At 36.2% G+C, this 24,579-nt stretch overlaps 1 protein-coding gene across 6 annotated transcripts in view; it reads right to left on the reverse strand.

The window, feature by feature from the left end:
- The window catches only part of LOC129779506 (tachykinin-like peptides receptor 99D), a 214,628-nt gene that overhangs the window by 141,698 nt on the left and 48,351 nt on the right, over window positions 1–24,579 (reverse strand). For 5 of the 6 annotated variants that reach the window (XM_055787042.1, XM_055787026.1, XM_055787051.1 and 2 more), the window contains 2 exons: window positions 13,452–13,609; window positions 13,190–13,364 (listed from right to left, as the gene is read on the reverse strand). The exons of the other annotated variant lie outside the window; for it this stretch is intronic. In XM_055787042.1, coding sequence (XP_055643017.1) covers window positions 13,190–13,364; window positions 13,452–13,609 — 333 coding nt within the window. The remainder of the gene's footprint in view (window positions 1–13,189; window positions 13,365–13,451; window positions 13,610–24,579) is intronic. 6 annotated transcript variants of the gene reach the window in all.

The raw sequence follows: 24,579 nt of genomic DNA on the forward strand, positions 1-24,579 counted from the left end.
TCGTCGTCGAAACACCATGATAGCTGTGGGAGATTATAGTCGCCAAGTACAACAATGACGTCGTTTGCGGAGGACAGGTCGCAAATCTCTTGAACAGCAGCTGCGTGCGATTCATAAATATCAGGACGAGAGCTCGGGCGAATATAAATTCCGCAGACGTAAAATCTTGGCCTTATTGAAAACTCTGGAGAAGTTTGGCCGAAGGAAGTGAAGATTGGAAAATGATCGCTTCCGCAAGTATCATCGTGGATGTTCCAAGAAAGCTTTGAAGAGAGTTTGTCTGATACTATAGTGAGATCGATTGCTGAAGTAGTACCAGAATAATGGATTCTGGTGTGTTGGCCGTTGTTAAGAAGGAGAAGAGAATGGTCGGATATGAAATCCTCAATGATGGATCCTTTTCGATCGAGGTATGCACCTCCCCAGGCGTATGAGTGGGCGTTGAAATCACCCATAAGCATGATTGGGGCGGGAAGTTGGGCGAACAGATGGTCCAGTTGGCCGCGTAGAGTGTTCGGATCGGAATCATTAGTGATGTAATGTATTTTTTTGCCATCGCTGCCTTTTAACGCTCATTCGTTCGTTTCATTGGACTCGCCCCTTTGGCTGAGTATTTCGATTTGTCTCTATCCTGTGAATGTGTACCGCTAAAGTACAAAACGCGCGGATCCGCTGAAAATATATCATTCTTTTTCAAACCGTAAATCAGTGTGGTTGTAGTGTGGCATCGTTTCACATCACAATATACCTAATAGCGGTTATAAAAATTCGGCCGCCGGAGTGCTCGAGTTGGCTTGCAAAGCTGCTCACGACAATAAGAAAACCCGCCTACAGAACAGAGCACATTCTTCTTCTTCTTCTTCTTTTTGGCTTTAAGAGGGTTTAAACTTTTCAGTTCATTCGCCTCTAGCTCTGAGAAGAGCCGTTGAGCACCAGTCTTGAGGAGGCTGGTGAAAAAGAAGAAAAAACCACATTCAGCAGACTTGTCTGTTCAGTTGTAAAACCGGGCGAAGGTAGGAAAGAATCCTATGCCATGTAAGATGTTTAATGTAAGCTGTAACGTAATTGTATTGTTATTAATGAGTACCAAAGCAGCGACAAAGCATCGTAGAACCTAGCTCTAGATCAAAAGGAAATGTAGGGGGAGGGGAAGGTGGGGAGGATAAGGAAAGGAATGGTAAGGAAAAGGGGTGGGATAGAGTGGGAAGGAATGATGTGATGTTGGATGATTTATAAATGTAGTTAAATTTAATGGTGTTAGTAAAATGCTGGATAAGTATGAATTAGTGTGGTTAGAATTTAGTAAATAAAATAATAATATGTTTAAAAGGTATGCTGTTTGATTATATAGTACTGCTGCATATGCTGGAAAAAGTTAATTTGTGAGTTATATATGGAAGATGTTTTATGTTTATAGATGCAGAGCACATTCGGTTCGGTGGCAACAACTAGTTTCAGCGAGTGGCAAACGCAATCGCAAAACGGCAGCAGGTAGAAGAAGGAAAAAGTTTGTTTATACAGACTGTTTTGGTGGCAAAACCAACCACCGTAAGACACGGCACTTTTCGGGGCCATTAAACCTTTCAAAAAAAACTTATTAAAAGTTTTCACAATACCAATGCATTCTAAAGTGACATAATATGACATATAATATAAACTGATTGATCATTCAGTTTTCACAAACCCATACATGGTTTCCGAATTAAAAGTGGCTTCAAACTACAACACATTGTATGCAGGATGGCATTAACGAATTTTCTCGGTAGCAACAACTGCTTTCTTTGGTTGATAACTGATGTTGAAAATTGACTGACGTTACATCTGCATTGTATAGAAACATAACTAAGGAGCAACATGATGAGCTATGTATTTCCTGCTGCTCTGTTCTTATTTTAAAGGACTTTAATCCTGTGTTAATTTACTGTTGCTTTTGACGTAGGACTACGTCTTTCATTTCTATACCGGGGTGTAAAATCAAAGTTTCGAAAACGAAAGCGTTACGCCGGAGACCGAGATTTTGAGCGTTAATAGCTCCTAAACAACTGAACGAAATGGTATGATAAATATTTCATTCGAAAGATAAAATGTCTACGCGTTATATACTTGTTACTTTTTGATCCAAAAACTTGTTTCAATAGTCTTAAAATTGCTTTCAAAACAGGCTATTGAAATCACCAATCGGTATATAAGCGAGCGGCGCTCGGAAATCCACTCAGTTCTAATTGAACAGCGATTGGAGCATGTTGTCGCTGTTGCGGTGAAGCTCTTTATTTATCATGAAAGCGCGGATGAACGGTGTCACCAAGAGCCTGTTTGTGCACCCTAGGCCAGAAGGGAATCTATCAGGAGGAGAGTGATGCCACAAACGGTTCCCTGGGAAGACATCGCTACACACACATACACGCGCGGCTATTAACAGGTGGTTATCGAGTTGGCATTAACCACTGGTGGGCTTCCAGTATCGAAGAAAATGTGGAAATATCTAATCGTTACTGAAAATAATCTGCCAGTTCCTCTGGGAATTTTCAAAATATATTCATGTGAAAGAGTTTAATTGAATGTTTTCTATCCATGTTACACTGTGACCAAATATGTTTCAATCAAGTGCTATTAACAGGTGGTTATCGAGTTGGCATTAACCACTGGTGGGCTTCCAGTATCGAGGAAAATGTGGAAATATCTAATCGTTACTGAAAACAATCTGCCAGTTCCTTTGGGAATTTTCGAAATATATTCATGTGAATGAATTTAATTGAATGTTTTCTATCCATGTAACACTGTGACCAAATATGTTTCAATCAAGTGCTATTAACAGGTGGTTATCGAGTTGGCATTAACCACTGGTGGGCTTCCAGTATCGAGGAAAATGTGGAAATATCTAATCGTTACTGAAAATAATCTGCCAGTTCCTTTGGGAATTTTCAAAATATATTCATGTGAAAGAGTTTAATTGAATGTTTTCTATCCATGTAACACTGTGACCAAATATGTTTCAATCAAGTGCTATTAACAAGTGGTTATCGAGTTGGCATTAACCACTGGTGGGCTTCCAGTATCGAGGAAAATGTGGAAATATCTAATCGTTACTGAAAATAATCTGCCAGTTCCTTTGGGAATTTTCAAAATATATTCATGTGAAAGAGTTTAATTGAATGTTTTCTATCCATGTTACACTGTGACCAAATATGTTTCAATCAAGTGCTATTAACAGGTGGTTATCGAGTTGGTATTAACCACTGGTGGGCTTCCAGTATCGAGGAAAATGTGGAAATATCTAATCGTTACTGAAAATAATCTGTCAGTTCCTTTGGGAATTTTCAAAATATATTCATGTGAAAGAGTTTAATTGAATGTTTTCTATCCATGTAACACTGTGACCAAATACATTTGGTTTTGTGGTTTTTCAATCAATCGCAATTAACAGGATAGCTTCAGAAGATTATTCTTCCCCATCAGTAGGATGATATCTCGGCTTATGTCCAATCACTACAACCTAAACGCGCATCTCTATCGCATTGGGCTCGCAGCAAACAATCTTTGTGATTGTGGCGATGGCTACCACGACATCGAGCATGTTGTCTGGTCGTGTATCCGGTTCCATGCTGCTCGCTCTCAGCTCTCTAGAGCACTGAGAGCACAAGGCAGACAATCGGAGATCCCCGTCCGGGATATCTTAGGTAGCCGTGAACCTGATCTTCTGCTTCATCTATACCTGTTCCTCAGAAACGCCGATGTCAACGTTTAATGATGTTTCCTTCGTTGTGTCCCCGTTTCATATCCCTCCTATCCGATCGATAAACTTTTACTTAGTCGCGGCAATACATACACACACTCTTTACAGACACACGGGCCAAAGGTTGTGCAGTCCACTGATCATTCAACAAAAGCCAAAGGTTGTACCGCTCATGACAACTCTACACGAACTGATGATTGCGCCGGCTAGTGACCATTCTATCCTGGATTCCTCGAGTCGAGAAAGACGCACCACGCTAGATATGAGGTACAGACTAGGGGGGCGTTGCTGATTAATGGTCAGCTGCATCCCAATAGGAAGTATCCCGTGTCGGGCACACGTACAGAGCATTGGAGACAGCAACATCCCAATTACGAAAACACTTGTAATACTAACCTCGAGCCAACCGCGAGTAATCGGTTACATATTACTAACATAGATAATAAGAAAAATTGTCAAAGTATTGAACTCCCGGCCCCGTGAGGCTAACGCTATATGAGCCTTTATAAAAATATATATTTTGGAAAAAAAAAAAAATCAGTAGGATATTTCCGTATCCAATATTGTATGCGCCCGCAATCGATTATTGCTCAGTCGCCGAAAGTTCCGAGCTCAGAGAGTTCATTCCCCTCTAGTTTGCCTTCCAAATTGCCATTGTAAACTACACCTTCTCTCGATTCAATCACACACAAAAAGCATACTTAAGCGATATTCTGGTGGTGAGACACATTAATTTTTCGTGAGGACATCGACAAGACAACATCGTTGCCTAACGTGCTGGAGGAGGTGGACGGCGAAGGATCGACACATACACGCGCAGAAATCTTTCCGTTAGGATGCCATTCAGCATCGAGAAAGTTCCGGAAAGATCTAATCATTGCTGGAAAATAATCTGCCAGTTCCTTTGGGAATTTTCAAAATATATTCATGTGAAAGAGTTTAATTGAATGTTTTCTATCCATGTAACACTGTGACCAAATATGTTTTGATCAAGTGCTGTTAACAGGTGGTTATCGAGTTGGTATTAACCACTGGTGGGCTTCCAGTATCGAGGAAAATGTGGAAATAACTAATCGTTACTGAAAATAATCTGCCAGTTCCTCTGGGAATTTTCAAAATATATTCATGTGAAAGAGTTTAATTGAATGTTTTCTATCCATGTAACACTGTGACCAAATATGTTTCAATCAAGTGCTATTAACAGGTGGTTATCGAGTTGGCATTAACCACTGGTGGGCTTCCAGTATCGAGGAAAATGTGGAAATATCTAATCGTTACTGAAAATAATCTGCCAGTTCCTCTGGGAATTTTCAAAATATATTCATGTGAAAGAGTTTAATTGAATGTTTTTTATCCATGTAACACTGTGACCAAATATGTTTCAATCAAGTGCTATTAACAGGTGGTTATCGAGTTGGCATTAACCACTGGTGGGCTTCCAGTATCGAGGAAAATGTGGAAATATCTAATCGTTACTGAAAATAATCTGCCAGTTCCTTTGGGAATTTTCAAAATATATTCATGTGAAAGAGTTTAATTGAATGTTTTCTATCCATGTAACACTGTGACCAAATACATTTGGTTTTGTGGTTTTTCAATCAATCGCAATCAACAGGATAGCTTCTGAAGATTATTCTTTCCCATCAGTAGGATATTTCCGTATCCAATATTGGATGCATAAAACCTTGCGCCTCCAACGTAACGCTCTCGTTTTCGAAGTTCTCCAAATATTCATTCATTCAGAATGAATTCAGATTCAACTTCATACAAATGATCTCTAAATCAACGATAGTCCTACGTCACCCTTGCGGTTATACCATAGATATAACCCACTTCCTGTTTTTCAGAACGCTTATAGCTCGTTTAATTCTCGACAGATTGTAGAGTTCGTCTCCAAAACCTCAGTTCTTTTTCATTTCTATTTACTTTGTTTGCGGAGATACAAATCATACAATTCATTCGTCTCCGAAACCACAGTTTAAGGTACGGTAATGTGCTCAATAATGAAATATATGATAGTGAATGAGCTGATGACCACCTATGCATTCCCTATCACAGCCATCATTTTGATTGTACGATATGTGCATACGCCAACAGATGCCCGGCGTTGAACATTTAATAAGTACAAAGCCTTCAGAAAAAAATCAAGAATCAACTATGAGATAGTGAGAAAAAATTGAGAAAGTTTGTAAAAAAAAGCAAAAACACAACACAAAAGGTTCTTTTCAGAACCGCCAACATGTTTATAAAGAGTAAACAGTAAACTAATCCATATTTCAGGTAGATAGGTAGGTATTCCCGTAGGAGAAGAAAATAAAACAATATATTTAAAATATATATTTAGCAAAAGCTGTCTCCTTTGTATAGTCCTACGTCACTCCGGTTATGTCCCCGACATTACCCACCCGTCTTTTTGTACTTCTCTTTTCATTATGGGCACGCTCATCGTCTTGTTGAGTTTCTAAAATGTACAGATTTTCGATTTTCAGACTTCGTCGACCCCCAAAATCAATTTTCGTTTATGTCAACCCCTGGGAAACCGAAATCGAATGAAAAGCAGAAAATCGGAACTTGGTGCAAATGAACTGTGTGGCGATGGTCGGAGACTTTTTGAACTTGGGCACTTGTTTATGCTGGCACAATTTGCAGATGGGCTCACTTTCACGCTCGAAGTATTTAGCTGATGAATGATTGGCGAGTTGGTAATGCATATCTGCGTTGGTATTTTGTTGCCGGTGCCGTCTGGAGTGTTTGATAAGCACAAGAATTGGAAGAATTTCACTGGCACTGTATTTGTGCAATAGATGAAGTGGACCAGCTGAAGACTTATTGAAGAACCCAGCAAACATCAATCGTATAATCAGCGTATATACATCATAATTTATCTAATATTTTGGGAGGTATATGATGCACCTAACTGGCACAAATAAATAAATATTGTCATTCGAATATACGATTTATTACAGACATATAAAAAAACACATGGCGAAAAATATTTACGTCAACTGTGATTATTACCTCACAAGTTGGAAGTTGGATGTTGGAAGCAAGGTGGAGCACAGTCTTGCAGCCTGCGTAATAGGGGCATACGATAACGCTCATGATACGGTACCAAAAGGCCTGCGTGAGAGAGATACGATAGCATGCATAAATACTGCATGCGATGCGCTCAGAGAATGGTGGAACGCAGTGAAGAATATGCTATTCAGCATGATGCCAGACACTTAGGAAGCGATTGGCCTTCAAGGGAACAATTTTTTGTTCCCTCTTGGAACAACCTAATTTGTATAAATGATTGAAACGAGTGGTGGCGATGATTAAGAAAGTTGCTCCGATGGGATTCGAGCTCTGATTGCTTGGATTGTTTAACAGCGACTATCTCGCACGGCGTTCCGAAATATAATTTCAGAGCAGTTAAAACTCGTACATATGACAAATGAAATGAAATGAAAGAGATGCAATACGTCATTTGTGGAAATGAACCGAAATTTATATAGAAATATGGTCAATTAAGGTTCAGTGCTACGCTTTTAAGTAATCAAATAACATGAAGTAAGAATTTTCATTTAAAGGGTCTGGCCGGGTAAGGGAGTAAAAAATGGCCCCAAACCAAATCTCCAGCTGTATGGAAAATATTGTATAAGATATTAAATAAGAAATTTTGGCGGTTTATTTCAACCCCTATGTGGTTTAACAAAGGATCTATAGTGAAAAACCTACTTTTTCGTTTATTTCACGCCATCCTCAAAGCTTCGAGATAAAATTTTGAAAGAAAAAACCGAATGTGCATCTTACTACGATGTATCAAGAAAAATTATCAAAAAAAAAGTACTAAAAAAATATTGAAATTTGTTTTTTTTTGTGATTTAGAGATTCAGTACTACTCTAATTCGTATTTAAATGTGTTCCTACGGCTTTTCTAGATACATGTGATTTTTTTCTGATTTTTTTAGTGTTGCACGGTTCAAAAAATATTTTTTTTATATTTCCAAAGGGTCTGGCTGGGTAAGGGAGTAAAAAGTCCCCCAAACTAAATCACCAGCGCTATGGAAAATTTTGTATAGCGTACTAAATAAAACATTTTGGCAGTAGTACCATATATTTGAGTCCTTATATGGTACACCATAGGATCTATGGTGAAAAATGCACCTTTTCGTTTTTTTTCACGCCATTCTCAATAGCTTTGAGACAAAAATATGAAAAAAATACTGACTGACTTACTAAGGTGTATCGATGAATATCTTCAAACTCTTTTTTCATCAAAAAATCTAATAATAATAAAAAATTAAATACGCAGTACAAAATAATTTTATATATTTTCTGGCATTTCGAAATTTTGAAAAAAATATAACTATGCTCTAATTTGTATTTAAATGCGTTCGTATGTGTTTTTTTTCTACATGTGGCGTAGTTTTTCCTGAATTTTTAAGAGCATTGCGAGGCACAAAAATAATTTTCTTCATCGTCTGCATTATTATTTTTATTTTCTTGAAATCGATTATTTTATTGTATTCGTGGTTATCAGTTGTGAGATTAAAATAAAAAATAAATAAAAACAATTCGGATTTTTTTAAGTGTTCTTCTCATTAATCCGAATGATCTTTCCACAAGGACTTTATTTTTTTCTCACAGAGCTCTATCATACTGCTGAATCCTATGAATTTGGTAAACCCTCTAAATCCAATGTAAAGATAATCTCATATATTTTATGATACGAGAAAAACAATTGTACAGCGCAATACTCTAAATATACCCACAAAATTTAGACATATGAAAAACAAAATTTAAAAAATATTAGGGCAGTAATGGGTCTCTAAATTCAAAATAAATAAAAAATGCCCAGGGGCAAAAAAACAATTTTTTTCGTGCAATCCTCTTAAAAATTGGTATTTTGTTGCCGGTGCCGTCTAGAGTGTTTGATAAGCACAACAATTGGAAGAATTTCACTGGCACTGTATTTGTGCAATAGATGAAGTGGACCAGCTGAAGACTTATTGAAGAACCCAGCAAACATCAATCGTATAATCAGCGTATATACATCATAATTTATCTAATATTTTGGGAGGTATATGATGCACCTAACTGGCACAAATAAATAAATATTGTCATTCGAATATACGATTTATTACAGACATATAAAAAAACACATGGCGAAAAATATTTACGTCAACTGTGATTATTACCTCACAAGTTGGAAGTTGGATGTTGGAAGCAAGGTGGAGCACAGTCTTGCAGCCTGCGTAATAGGGGCATACGATAACGCTCATGATACGGTACCAAAAGGCCTGCGTGAGAGAGATACGATAGCATGCATAAATACTGCATGCGATGCGCTCAGAGAATGGTGGAACGCAGTGAAGAATATGCTATTCAGCATGATGCCAGACACTTAGGAAGCGATTGGCCTTCAAGGGAACAATTTTTTGTTCCCTCTTGGAACAACCTAATTTGTATAAATGATTGAAACGAGTGGTGGCGATGATTAAGAAAGTTGCTCCGATGGGATTCGAGCTCTGATTGCTTGGATTGTTTAACAGCGACTATCTCGCACGGCGTTCCGAAATATAATTTCAGAGCAGTTAAAACTCGTACATATGACAAATGAAATGAAATGAAAGAGATGCAATACGTCATTTATGGAAATGAACCGAAATTTATATAGAAATATGGTCAATTAAGGTTCAGTGCTACGCTTTTAAGTAATCAAATAACACGAAGTAAGAATTTTCATTTAAAGGGTCTGGCCGGGTAAGGGAGTAAAAAGTGGCCCCAAACCAAATCTCCAGCTGTATGGAAAATATTGTATAAGATATTAAATAAGAAATTTTGGCGGTTTATTTCAACCCCTATGTGGTTTAACAAAGGATTTATAGTGAAAAACCTACTTTTTCGTTTATTTCACGCCATCCTCAAAGCTTCGAGATAAAATTTTGAAAGAAAAAACCGAATGTGCATCTTACTACGATGTATCAAGAAAAATTATCAAAAAAAAAGTACTAAAAAAATATTGAAATTTGTTTTTTTTTGTGATTTAGAGATTCAGTACTACTCTAATTCGTATTTAAATGTGTTCCTACGGCTTTTCTAGATACATGTGATTTTTTTCTGATTTTTTTAGTGTTGCACGGTTCAAAAAATATTTTTTTTATATTTCCAAAGGGTCTGGCTGGGTAAGGGAGTAAAAAGTCCCCCAAACTAAATCACCAGCGCTATGGAAAATTTTGTATAGCGTACTAAATAAAACATTTTGGCAGTAGTACCATATATTTGAGTCCTTATATGGTACACTATAGGATCTATGGTGAAAAATGCACCTTTTCGTTTTTTTTTTCACGCCATTCTCAATAGCTTTGAGACAAAAATATGAAAAAAATACTGACTGACTTACTAAGGTGTATCGATGAATATCTTCAAACTCTTTTTTCATCAAAAAATCTAATAATAATAAAAAATGAAATACGCAGTACAAAATAATTTTATATATTTTCTGGCATTTCGAAATTTTGAAAAAAATATAACTATGCTCTAATTTGTATTTAAATGCGTTCGTATGTGTTTTTTTTCTACATGTGGCGTAGTTTTTCCTGAATTTTTAAGAGCATTGCGAGGCACAAAAATAATTTTCTTCATCGTCTGCATTATTATTTTTATTTTCATGAAATCGATTATTTTATTGTATTCGTGGTTATCAGTTGTAAGATTAAAATAAAAAATAAATAAAAACAATTCGGATTCTCATTAATCCGAATGATCTTTCCACAAGGACTTTATTTTTTTCTCACAGAGCTCTATCATACTGCTGAATCCTATGAATTTGGTAAACCCTCTAAATCCAATGTAAAGATAATCTCATATATTTTATGATACGAGAAAAACAATTGTACAGCGCAATACTCTAAATATACCCACAAAATTTAGACATATGAAAAACAAAATTTAAAAAATATTAGGGCAGTAATGGGTCTCTAAATTCAAAATAAATAAAAAATGCCCAGGGGCAAAAAAAACAATTTTTTTCGTGCAATCCTCTTAAAAATTCAAGAAAAAATAACGCTACATGGGGAAAAAACAACACATATGAACGCATTTAAATAAAAATTAGAGTAAAATTGGGTCTCAGAGTAATTGTTTTTCAAAATTTCGAAATGCCTGAATATATATATATATATATATATATATATATATATATATATATTTAATTTTTTGTACCGTGAAAAACACTCTAAAAAGTCTGAAAAAAACACCTATACCTAAAATAGACGTTGGAAGAAATTTGAATACAAACTAGAGTAGTACTGAATCTCAAAATAAAAAAAAAAAATTAATTTAAAATAAAAATAACAATTAACTTAAATTTTTTTTAGTGTTTGATTTTCTGATGAAAAATTTGCTTGAAAATATTGATCTAAGTAAGATGTACTTTCAGTATTTTTTTTTTCATATTTTTGTCTCAAAGCTATTTAGAATGGCGTGAAAAAAACGAAAAGGTCCTTTTTTCACCATAGATCCTATGCTGTACCATATAAGGACTCAAATATATGTAACTTCTGCCAAAGCGTCTTATTTAGTACCCTATACAATATTTTCCATACAACTAGTGATTTGGTTTGGGGGACTTTTTACTCCCTTACCCAGCCAGACTCTTTGGAAATATAAAAAAAATATTTTTTGTACCGCGCAACACCCAAAAAAAAAATCTGAAAAAATCATACATGTCTAAAAAAGCCGTAGTATACTGAAACTCAAAATCAAAAAAAAAATTTCAAAATTTCAATATTTTTTTTAGTACTAAAATTTTTGATGAAATTTGTTTTGATAATTATTCTTGATACACCGTAGTGAGATGCAATTTCAGTTTTTTTTAAATTTTTATCTCGAATCTTTTGAGGATGGCATGAAATAAACGAAAAAGTTTTTCACTACAGATCCTATGTTAAACCACATAGGGGTTCAAATAAACCGCCAAAATTTCTTATTTAATATCCTATACAATATTTTCCATACAGCTATGATTTGGTTTGGGGGCACGTTTTACTCCCTTTCCCGGCCAGGCCCTTTTACCAATTTAAAGATGCGTTTAGGCCTGCTGATAAGGTAGAGATAAATTTGCTTCCCTAAATTACCATATCACCACCAGCCGTCGACACTGTATATACGACATCACGTATCTTGATATTTCAAATTCCTAATATGATGTAATATGGCCTCAATTACGATCTAATGTGATTTACAGCATGTCCCAGCAAACATTGAATCGAATGAATAGCCATAATTGGAGGCGATTTATATACATCGAAGACGAATTTGGATGGTGTATGATGCATATAACTGCCATATACACGCAAAAGTGGAGGCGGTATACGTATATGTCATATTTTATACACATACAATGCCGTATATAAGGATGTACGATGCTTTTTACACTGATATGTGATATGACTCGACAATGCTATTAATAGAATGTGCGTGTATATTATTGCATATCGCGATACTAGGATGATCGTTATGCCGACATATGACTCCATCAATGATATGGGAAATCGTGTTTTGACATTCTGTACGATTTCGGATATACATGATGCATCCTTTGATTGATATTTTATACGATTGTCATTTAATACGAATTGATATGCGACCTAGCATGTGCAAAAGTTATACGATTTAATGTTTGCTGTGGTAATACAATTTTTAGGCAGTACTCCATTGATTTAATCAATGTTTTCATGTGAATTACAAACTGCATCAACCTGATATGCATAAATGATTTCGTATAGATCGATTCTACGATAGTGTATATCATAAAACCGATGTTTGTTACATCTAATTAAGACTTAATCTGTAGTGATCAATAAAATAGTGGCTTTCACTTTTTATACGATTTTAATTGTATCCTTTGATCGACATTGTATATGATTGTGATTCGATCTCACTTTATATACGATTTCTAATATACCAAGTTGAGCGATTTAATGTTTGCTGTTTTGTAAAATGAATGTCAGATTCAATGGATATCCCTACCAGAGGTACACATACATTCAAATATACACTTTTTCTTCTTCTTAAATGGCGTTAACGTTCCCAATGGAACTTTTGCCGTCTCAACGTATGCATTAACTAGCGTCATTTATTAATGCTTAGTTGAGATTTCTTAAGCCAAATAACACGCCTTGAATGTATTTCGAGGGGCAAGCTCTAGAATACGCGTGACCACAGTGAAGTCGAAAGAGATTTCTTTGACGAAAAATCCCCCGGCCAGGACGGGAGTCGAACCCGAACACCCGGCATGATAATGTGAGACGCTAACCACTCGGCCACGGGTGCACTAATTCAAATATACACACGCAGGGTAAATAAACTTTTTGACATTATACGAATGTTTATTTAAAAAATCGAAAAATCGGAAATGCTGTTGAATGCTCGCTGGCTAGTGCGACAGTGCAATAAAAATTGACTTACCTATCAATAGAAATTGCCATCAATGTGAAGACAGACGCACAAATGCTAAGTATCGCTATGAATTGTGATATTTTACAATATAGATTACCGAATGGCCAGTCGAGGTTCAGCATGTAGGTATAATTAAACGTAACATTCAATGTCGAAACCATCGCATCTGCTATCGATAAATTCACTAAGAGAAAAATAATTCACAAATATAATCCATTTATTAAATTAATTATTATACTATGCGGTGGCAAATGATGTGTAAATTACATACCAAGGAAGTAATTTGTTACGGTACGCATACTTTTATGGGCCAAAACTATCCATATGACAACCATGTTGCCAACCGTGGCTATAGTAACCATACAACCGAAGAGTATGCTCCACAGAATCTGTCTCCATATTGGAAGTATGAACGCAATCTCGTTGTCTCTGTTAGGACAAAGAAAATATATTGTCAGTAACATTCCAAAAATGTAGCAAACAACAACATCCAATTACAAAACAGCCTGAAGACGGTTAATATAGGGCAGAAGTACCTATTATCGAAATAGTAGGTAGGCAGTTTCAGACGGGGGCAGCTTCGGACAACGCTTGTAAAAATTAAGTGGTACCATTTTCAACAAAATTTAAAATATAAGTAAGTTAATAGCCCGTCCTCCAACAGCTGTCATATGGTTTGACATCTCCTGGTCGTTTATTACTTATGAAAACAACACAGTGCCCTTTTTCATAATTTTTCGAAACTTATTAGATAAAATTATGATTTGTCTTCGGATGGTGGTGGGGCACATTCGGACATCGTTCACGGGGCACATTCGGATATTGTTTAATACCTCATAAAATTTGTGTCTGATTGTTGTTTACTAACAAACATCAATTTAGTCCGATTCTCAGACCTAATGATGGTTCGAAACTACAAAAAGAAAACCGATAGAACCAGCATCAACGAAGATGAGATGGAAAGAGCTATCGAACTAGTTCCGGATAGAACGATTTCATGATTCTAGCTCACAGGTGGTCCAACTGGATTCATTGTCTTTGCTAATTTCTCAACTAACGGTTGCATACCGGGAAAACTGTTTCTCAATGTTCTGGAACATTTGAAAAAGGTAGCAAAAAGCAACGTAAACGAATCAATTTCAAAAAATCAAAAATCAATCAAAAAGTCATTGCACTTTGGAAACAATTAAATACTACCGAAAAAATTGCACAATTCATGTATCTCTTCCACCTTATGTCACAAATCACTTACAACCGTTGGATGTTTCAGTTATGGGCCCTTTCAAGCAAAAGCCCTCAGTTTCCCAGAACGATTGGCTACTCAACCATCCTGGAAAAACTATGTCTATACACGACCTTCCAGGTATAGTTGCATCGGCTTATAATGCTTCTTTCAATCTGAGTAATATCCTAGCTGAATTCAAAATGACAGGTTGCTATCCATTCTCAAGAAAGGTTTTTTCAGACAAGGATTTTGAATGCCCAAATGATTTCACCTACTGGAGCGGAGGTAGCAACTGACTCATCGGGTAATACAACAATGCTGCAAAACATTGCGTCTACAGCACAGATAGATTTTACTTTGGCAACTTTGTCCCCGAAAAATGTTGAACCTTTTCCAAAAACTTCATCGCGGAAAACCACCACTCGAAAACGGAAGAAAGCAAAATTACGATTTTTTACTGACTGATAAACCGAAAAATGCAGAACATGCTGGAAATAAGAGGAAACGAAAGTAATTGTTGATAAACATAAAACTTAAATTTGTTTTCGTTGTCCGAAAGTGCCCCAGGACTGTCCGAAACTACCCCACACACACATTCGGACATAAAGGCAATTTTCAAAAAATCGAATAAACCTTCCGTAATCGCATCAACGCACACCTTTAACACGCTCATATGATACATTGATGTCCAAATGACAACCAGGATGAATTCAGGAATTCAGGTTTACAAAAAATATGAAAAATCAAGGAAAAAAAGTGTCCGAATGTGCCCCCTTCTCCCGTACCTATTTGGTAATATGAGAGAGTTTTTTTTTTATTAGTTTAGAAAGTATATCTTATCTTTGATGGCTCTAATATGATTTATTTTGGTTGTAACATCAAACAACGTAACCTCAAACATCAAAATAAAACTGAAAACGTTCAGAAAGTGTTTACAAAAGTGAATTTTATTAAAGAACATTCACGTTTTCTACTATAAGCAAGTTTATGGGTCCAATCGCAGAACTGTTCATTGATTGATCTTCTAATCGACCTCGTTGAATTTACCTTTTATTATAAAATTCCTAGTATTTCTAACAAAACTCATCATTATAATATCAGATTATTGTCAGACTCAATTCTCGTTCAAGATTTTTCAACCACTTGCAAATAACATGTTTCTCCGTTACATGGAATAAATGTTTCATACAGAAAATATGATAGAATAAAGACAGCCCCGGATCGGACTATTCCTTCTTCGAGCTCTTCTCTTATCAACATATTCGACGATACTTTTTCATTGGTATAGATGAAAGAAGATATAGAAAAGCGTTTCATCACATTAAAATCCATTTCCAGTTTCGAACAAAGATCAATTTCGCTAGTACAAACATCAAATGGACTAACAGCACTTGTCAATATATAATTGTAGAACATATGGGAATTAAATTTTCCGAATTTTCCCTTTTTCCTTCAGAATTTTCCGAAAATTTTCAATAGTCATGTTTGGTTGGATTATTCTTGGTTGAAATATGTGTAATATTTTTATGGGACCCCCTCTCCATTCCAGAGGATTGATTAATTGAGTTATGCAGAAATTTGTGTTTCATTTTCATGGCGGCCCCACCTAAGAGAGAGGGGAGAAGTATCTCACCACCATAGAATCATTTATTGCACCCTAAAACCTCCACTTTCCTAATTTGGTTTCATTTGCTTGATTAATTCTCGCGTAATGCAGAAATTTGTGTTTCATTTGTATGAAAGTCCTCCCTAAGAGAGGTGGGAGGAGTATCTAACCACCGTAAAAACATTTATTGTTTCATTTGTGTTTCATTTGTATGGCAGCCCCCCCCCTTAGAGAGGGGGTGGAGAGTCTAACCACCATAGAAACATTTATTGCACCCTAAAATCTCAATATACCTAATTTGGTTTCATTTGCTTGATTAATTCTCGCGTAATGCAGAAATTTGTGTTTCATTTGTATGAAAGTCCTCCCTAAGAGAGGTGGGAGGAGTATCTAACCACCGTAAAAACATTTATTGTTTCATTTGTGTTTCATTTGTATGGCAGCCCCCCCCTTAGAGAGGGGGTGGAGAGTCTAACCACCATAGAAACATTTATTGCACCCTAAAATCTCAATATACCTAATTTGGTTTCATTTGCTTGATTAATTCTCGCGTAATGCAGAAATTTGTGTTTCATTTGTATGAAAGTCCTCCCTAAGAGAGGTGGGAGGAGTATCTAACCACCGTAAAAACATTTATTGTTTCATTTGTGTTTCATTTGTATGGCAGCCCCCCCTTAGAGAGGGGGTGGAGAGTCTAACCACCATTGAAACATTTGTTGCACCCTAAAACCTCAATATGCCAAATTTCATTTCTTTTGCTTGAATAATTCCCGAGTAATGTAGAAATTTGTGTTTACTTTGTATGGCAGCCACAAACCCCCCAACCCCCCCTTAGAGAGGGGGGAGGGGTCTCAAGGTCGAGTCTATAAGAATCAGACAGACAGACAGAAATCCATTTATATATATATATATATATATATATATATATATATATATATATATATATATATATATATATATATATATATATATATATATATATATATATATATATATATATATATATATATATATATATATATATATATATATATATATATATATATATATATATATATATATATATATATATATATATATATATATATATATATATATATATATATATATATATATATATATATATATATATATATATATATATATATATATATATATTTATATATATATAGAGAGATTGATATTATGTTTACATAGCAATGACATGAAAAAATAAAGCTTATTGTTGATTTCTAAAAAATTATCGAACCTTAGATTTAACTCCACTCATCAAATTCTGCACAGTAGTCTTTGTGCATTCTCTGGACGCTGCAGACCAATTCTTGAACTCTTGAACTTGTACTAACATATTTTTAGCTACTGTACCATCCTTCTTGATCTTGGCCTTGACAATTGCCCAGTAACGTTAAATTGGCCGCAGCTGGAGATAGTTAGGTGGATTGAGGTCTTTCTCGACGAACATGATGTTGTTTTCCGAAAACCATTATAGAGTGGTTTTTCGGTTCTAGTCCCTTTTGTCAAAAAATTGTAAGGGGTTGTATCTAGAACACGACCGCATATTTTCGACGTAGAACTACGAAATTATATTATGGAATCCACTTGTTTACCACTTCGAATATTATTTTAGAATGCATCGAAAATTTTGTAATAGATTATGTTCTTCGTTACAAATAAATTTCATGAACGTCCTTTTACGTTTGATATGATGCCTAGAAATACCAAAATATAATATGTGAAAGGAAGAATTGTCAAACGATCATTGTATTTTACATTGCCCTATGAAATTATTGCACATGTCATGTTTACGTAGTTCCCGAACCGCGAAAGTTCATTCACCTCTAGTATCTGAAATGATGATTTTCCCAGGCTTCTCAGTACAAAGCGAGTACAAAAGTACTCAACACCAAAAATTACCCCCGACTTGCATGTATATTTGCAAAGCGGATTTTGAAGTGTTGGGGAAACCATGGATTTTTTTTTATCTGTAGTATAGTGACTTTCAACTCATTTGGCTGGTTCGTCACTTTTTACTTCCATTTTTGGAAGAATGTCGGGAGTGAGAATTGAACTCGTGACTTTTAGCGTGAGAGGCATGGATGTTACAACTACGCCAGATCGCCTCCACCATGCATCGGACAAATCAAAACATGGCAGTTACGGCCTTTAGATAAAGATTGACATTTTACAGATATTCAATTGTTCATCTAATGAAAATAACATAACACGCGCAGAAATATTTCCTATCACTTGATGCAAACATCTTTTCGATATGTTAAGAAATGTTCGAGTTATAAGCATTCGAAATACGGGTGGGGTTAGCACACAAATGGGTAGAACAAATGTATGGGAAAAAGGGAGTTCTTCCAGTTTTCATGAATTTAAACGTTTAGAGATTAGCGAATTATAATGTCTAGCATATCAAACAAATCTTAGAGAATATCCGATTCAATTGGTATACAAATCATGAGAATTCGTTCACAGTGAAAATAGTTGTAAACATTAACTTTATTTCATAAAAACTGTTTTCTGATTTGGCACCCTTCCTGAAAGACGTAGTTCTACGGCAAAAAATTGACGATCGCCACACGTGCAAATGGCTTGCCAAACGAGCACTTTTTGGCCGAATTTTCCGTCGCAACAATCGTATCCGCAAATGGTACACTCTCTCCAATCGATTTGGTATAAAAATGAGGTTCCGGCAGCGTTCTGGAATCTTCTTTGACGTACGTTTCGTCATCCATGAGAATGCACTGGTTGGGATTGTTCAAAATACGCTCATATAGCTTTCGAGCTTGCATTTTAGTGCGATCTTGCTTCTCCGGGGTCTGTTTGGTCACTTTTTGCTTTTTATAGGTCTCTTTTTACAGAGACATGATCTGTTTAATCCGCCGAATCATCTCAAAACTGGTTTTGAACTTCTTGGCCAAATCAAGAATAGATGCAGAACTGTTCTTCTGAATATAATTTACACCTGTTCGGTCCAACTCGGGATTACTTGGCCCGGGTTTTCGTCCATGTAAGAGAAATTCAAAAAGCATGATTTGAATGTATAGTGTGCTATAAAATTATATACATGGGGTAACCCATTTGCAATCAAATTGATCATCGTCAAATGTAAGGTGCGATGTTTGAGTGAGGTTAAACAGGTTTCATGTCAACGCAATAAATGAACATAGTCCTTTTTAGTTTCGGACGTTCAACTGAACTAGACTGTTTTTATTAAGTAAAGTCGTACATGCCGGTCTTTTGTGACGCGATTGTGCGGGCCAAGGAATGAAACGGACGGTTGCCACACGGTTGCGCTTCTCTGTTATCCTTATGTACCTGGCACATCGTTTTCTAATTATGTAGAGCGCTACGAGTATTTTGTTTCGAGTAACTCCATAGCCGAGGAGAAAAAGAAAGATATTTTCATAAATTTTGCTGGAATAGCGGTTTTTAACGAGCTTAAATTGTTGTACCATGCGACGAACTTAAAGTCATTGTCCTATAATGATATAACAAAGAAGGTTAAAGAACGATATAACAAAGTGGACTCGGGAATTGTTTTGCGATACAAATTTCGGTGCCGCAAGCAAGGACCTTCGGAGTCCGGAGAAAATTTTATCCTGGCCGTGAGACTTCTGGCGGAAGCATGCGACTTCGGGGCTTTTCGTGATTCAGCTATCCGGGATTAACTAGTGTTCGGTGTTTTTGATAGGGATATACAGCAGCGATTATTTATTGAAGAGGAGTTAACCCTGAAAACGGCAGAAAAATTAATAAAGAATTGAGAAATAGCACGTTCTACAGCCATCGTGATTCCCGAAAATGCGAACGTGAATTCAGTTAAGTATCGTTTGGGGAGAAGATATGACACGAGACAACGTAAGGCAGAGTTGCAGAATGTCGCGTAGTAGGTGTAATGAGTATCGTTCTAGAAGAGACGGATTTCAAAATAGATCCTTTTCAGGACGACAGTCTTCAAGTCGAGGTCCCTATGGTAATTTTGTTTGCCACTTTTGTCAGAAACAGGGACACATTCGGAAGTATTGCTATAAATACATCAACAATCGTAAAGCGTCAGTTAATTTTGTCGAAGGAGCTCCTCTACAGGACAATGGCTCACGACAATGTGCATGATTATTTCAAACGACTTAGAGTTCAGTACGACAGTGATAGTGATGATACAGGTGGCTATTATTGCATGATGGTGAATACCAAGGAAAGTGAAGTGGAAGGTAAAATGTAATGTCAGAATTGCCGTTCGGACGTATCCCGTAAGTTTGAATTTATTTACATAGATGGTATCCAAACAACACACACACACTAAACATTCACTACAGTTTCGCCGGCACGGTTGATTGCCGTTATGAACCAACACAAAAAACAAAGCTGCAAATTATGCGCCAGTGGCGGTACCTCGATCAAAGCATTCCCTGAATAAATCATATCACATTAACCGAGCCAGCTGGAGGAAGCATATGCATAAAGGTTACTAGGTTCCTATTTTCAACAACTGTTTATTCATTATACTGCTTCAAATACCTTCGACGAAATCAAATGTAACCATACCAACGTAAGTAATAACATAAACAAATCCAAACTTTTCGTCTTGCCATTCCTCATACGTCTTTTCTAAATAGTGTAAATTACGAGCCACCTGTTAACTCCACCATCTTGGTGAATACTATTAACAGGGTCAGTGAACCTTGTCTTTTAGAGGTCACCATTGAAGGAAAAAAAATTCAAAATGGAAGTGGATAGTGGCTCGGCTGTTTCCGTTATTAACAAAAACGATTTTCGGAAAATGTTTAATTACATGAGGTTAAAAAAAAGTGCAAAAAAATTGGTGGTAGTTAATGGGTCAGCGCTTGAAATTTTTGGAAAAGTGACTGTTAGAGTTTCATTGATTGCCAAGGAAGCTCTTTTGGAATTGATCGTATTGAATGGGAAAATAATTTTATTCCTTTGATGGAGAGAAATTGGCTTGACATGTTCTATGACGGATGGAGAAAAATATTTTCCAGTGCATTTCATATAAACAGTTTGAACACTGAGCATAAAGTTGTAAACGATATAAAACAAAAATATGCAAATGTTTTCAATAAGGATCTTTTTCGACCAATAAAGGGTTTTGAGGCGGAGTCAGTTGTTAAGGAAGAGGTTCCAATATTCAAGAAGGCATATGGAGTACCATATCGGTTGCGAAATAATGTTTTGGATCATCTCGAAGCTTTGGAAAGAGATGGAATCATAATGCCTATTAAAACAAGCATATGGGCTTCACCTGTGGTGGTAGTTGTGAAAAAAGATGGTGACATTAGACTTGTTATAGACTGTAAAGTTTTTATTAATAAGAATTTGATTCCCAATACCTACCCCTTGCCTCTTACACAAAATTTATTTGCATTATTGGTGGACTGCAAAGTTTTTTGTTTACTGGATTTAGCCACAGCATATACACAATCAAATCTATCTGAATTATCAAGGAAATATGTTGTTATCAATACGGTTAAAGGACTTTTCCAGTATAATAGGCTTCATCAGGGGGCCTCCTCAAGTGCTGCAATTTTTCAGCAGGTTATGGAGAAAACTCTGTTGGGTATTAAACATGTTCACGTTTATCTCGACGATGTCTTAGCGACTGGCAAAGATTTTGATGACTGTTACAAGAAACTAATATTGGTGCTGCGGTTATCTGAAGCAAATGTTAATAAATGTAAATTTTTCGTTGACGAGTTACCTTATCTTGGTCATATAATTTCATCTGAAGGCATCAAGCCAAACCCAGAAAAAGTTGCAACCATACAGTTAGCTCAGAAGCCTAAGTCGGTGACTGAGTTAACAGCTTATTTGGGCCTGATTAATTACTATGGCAAATTTCTACCAAATCTCTCTTATACAGGGTTTTCCAACTTTAAATTCCGAAAGTAAATTGAAATAAAACACACTTAGAATTCGAATTTCGATGAAACTTTCATTTCAAATTAAAGTTTGGTTTATGCCATTATGTGTGAAATACAACATCATTCAAATGTCCACCTAGGGCTTCCTCGCACACCTTGATCAGGAACAGGTAATTTTCGATGACTTTTCGGCACATATGGGGCGGTATCTCGGTCATAACTTCACGAATGTTGTCTTTCAAATGCGGCGTTTCGTTTGAGAATAGCGCAAAATGATGAGAAGTGTTTGTACTCCTAGTAGTTTCAAACCACCAATGTATGGCTCTGTATGCATGCTATGGCGAACGCTTGTTTGGCGCTTGATTTACGTTGTACGAACGATGCCTAGAGGTGCGATTCCTTTGAGGCAATACTTAATAACATGTAGTATGATATTTGATACTTGCAAGTTTTGTCATTGCTGTTGTTTCCATGCGGTGCCAAAGATATATTGATGTAGTCATAAAATGTGGAATAATGGTGCTGGTGCAACATGTATATAATCGACTGTAGCCGAGTCTATGTCAATTGCGAAAAAGGCCACCAGAATAGCGTTCGAGGTACAGTTTTAATGCATTGACAAGAAATAAATTGCGACATACGATCAGCTAGTGTATTGTTTTGCGAGAGCAAGAATGAATCATCAAACAATTATCGTCAACTGATTCTACAATGAAAAAAACCATTTCTGAGATTATGCTACTAAACAGTTGCTTCTAAAATTTCACAGCAGTATAGAATAATATCCGAAGGTATAAATAAGCGACATATATAAAATAACAGCGTAGTTCTACGTCAACAATGCGGTCGTATCTTGGGCACAACCTCCTATAATTTTTTGATCCTCTAAAATCTCCCAAGGTGGGAATTCTACCAAGAATATTTGGAAAATCGATTTTTTTTCGATGCCAAATGATTTAAAAATGCATGAAACGTCGAAATCTGGTGTCATCTCGTAAAAAAATTTTTTTGTTTATTGGTCCAAAAACTGACCTGTGCGAAATTTCAGTTCAATCGGACATGATTTAGGGCTGCCTCAAAGCACTCAAAGTTGTTTTTTTGGCCACCTAGGACAAGTCCCAAAAAGTCGATTTTCGGCAAAAACAATTTTTTGTGATAACCCAGATCTCCACGTTTAATGCATTTTTAAGTGGAAAAAAAATTCGATTCTCTACATTTCCTTTAATCCCTCCTTAGAAAATTTTCGAGGATCAAAAAATCAAAAATCAAAACTATGAGAGCTTTGAGGCACCCCTAAATCATGTCCGATTGAGCTGAAAGTCATGCACGTTGCACAGATTATTTTGTTAAGCCAATAAACAAAATGTACATATATATATATATATATATATATATATATATATATATATATATATATATATTATATATATATATATATATATATATATATATATATATATATATATATATATATATATATATATATATATATATATATATATATATATATATATCTGGACGGCCAATCGGCATCACCAAAACGCGAAATTATGCGTCCCTCAAATTTCGTTCGCAATATGGCCATGTTCGGTCTTGTTGTGTGGCACGTGGCGCCGTCCTGCTGAAACCGCATGTCAAAATCGGTTAACATGCGGCTATAGCGCTCACCATTCACAGTTACCGTCTCGCCGTCCTCATTTTCAAACAAATACGGCCCGATGACTCCACCAGACCATAATGCGCACCAAACAGTGACTTTCAGCGGATGCAATGACCTCTCAACAATCACGTGTGGATTTTCTGAGCCCCATATACGGAAATTTTGGGTGTTCACATAGCCACCGAGCTCGAAATGTGCCTCATCGCTGAAGAAAATTTGATGCGAAAATTCACCATTTTGCTGCTGTTGTTCGTTCACCCAATCGACTATGCCCGACGCATTCCATGGTCATCACGCTCTAATTTTTGTACCAGTTGGACTTTATATGGATGTAGATGCAAGTCCAAATGCAAAATTCGCCACAATGATGTGTTTGACAAGCCCAATTACTGGGCACGCCGTGAAATCGAAACATTCGGGTCATCCTCCACATTGGCACAACAGCAGCAATATTTTCGGCCGAACGCTCATTACGATGATGCACACGTTTCACAATATCCGCTACGGATCCAGTTTGTTCGAATTTACGCAATACATTAGCGATTGTGTGCTCTGTAGGCCGTCCATGACGACCAAAATCCGTCCGTAATGCTCGAAAAACATTTGCCGGTTTTTCATCATTTTTATAGTATAATTTAACAAAATTAACACGTTGTGCGATGCTAAAACGATCCATATTGTAAAATGGCAGACATTCAACTAACGATATGACGCTTTGGTTGACAGCTATGTCAAACGGTTGTCAGCGTAGGGCTGTATACTTTCGGAAGCCCGAAATGGAAAACCCTGTACATTGTTTTGTTTGTATCGTTTATTGAGAAAGGGAGTAAAATTTGAATGGGACTCACATTGTGATAAGGCTTTCAGTGATTCTAAGAATCAAGTTTTGAAGGCCAATATTTTAACCTTCTATGCTCCAAAAAAACAATTATAGTATGCACAGACGCATCTTCCTATGGTCTTGGTGGCGTCATAGCTCATGTTATTAACGGTGTTGAGAAACCAGTTAGTTTTGTGTCT

Source organism: Toxorhynchites rutilus, chromosome 1 (genome assembly GCF_029784135.1).
Source record: "Toxorhynchites rutilus septentrionalis strain SRP chromosome 1, ASM2978413v1, whole genome shotgun sequence".
Taxonomy (NCBI): Eukaryota; Metazoa; Arthropoda; class Insecta; order Diptera; family Culicidae; genus Toxorhynchites; species Toxorhynchites rutilus.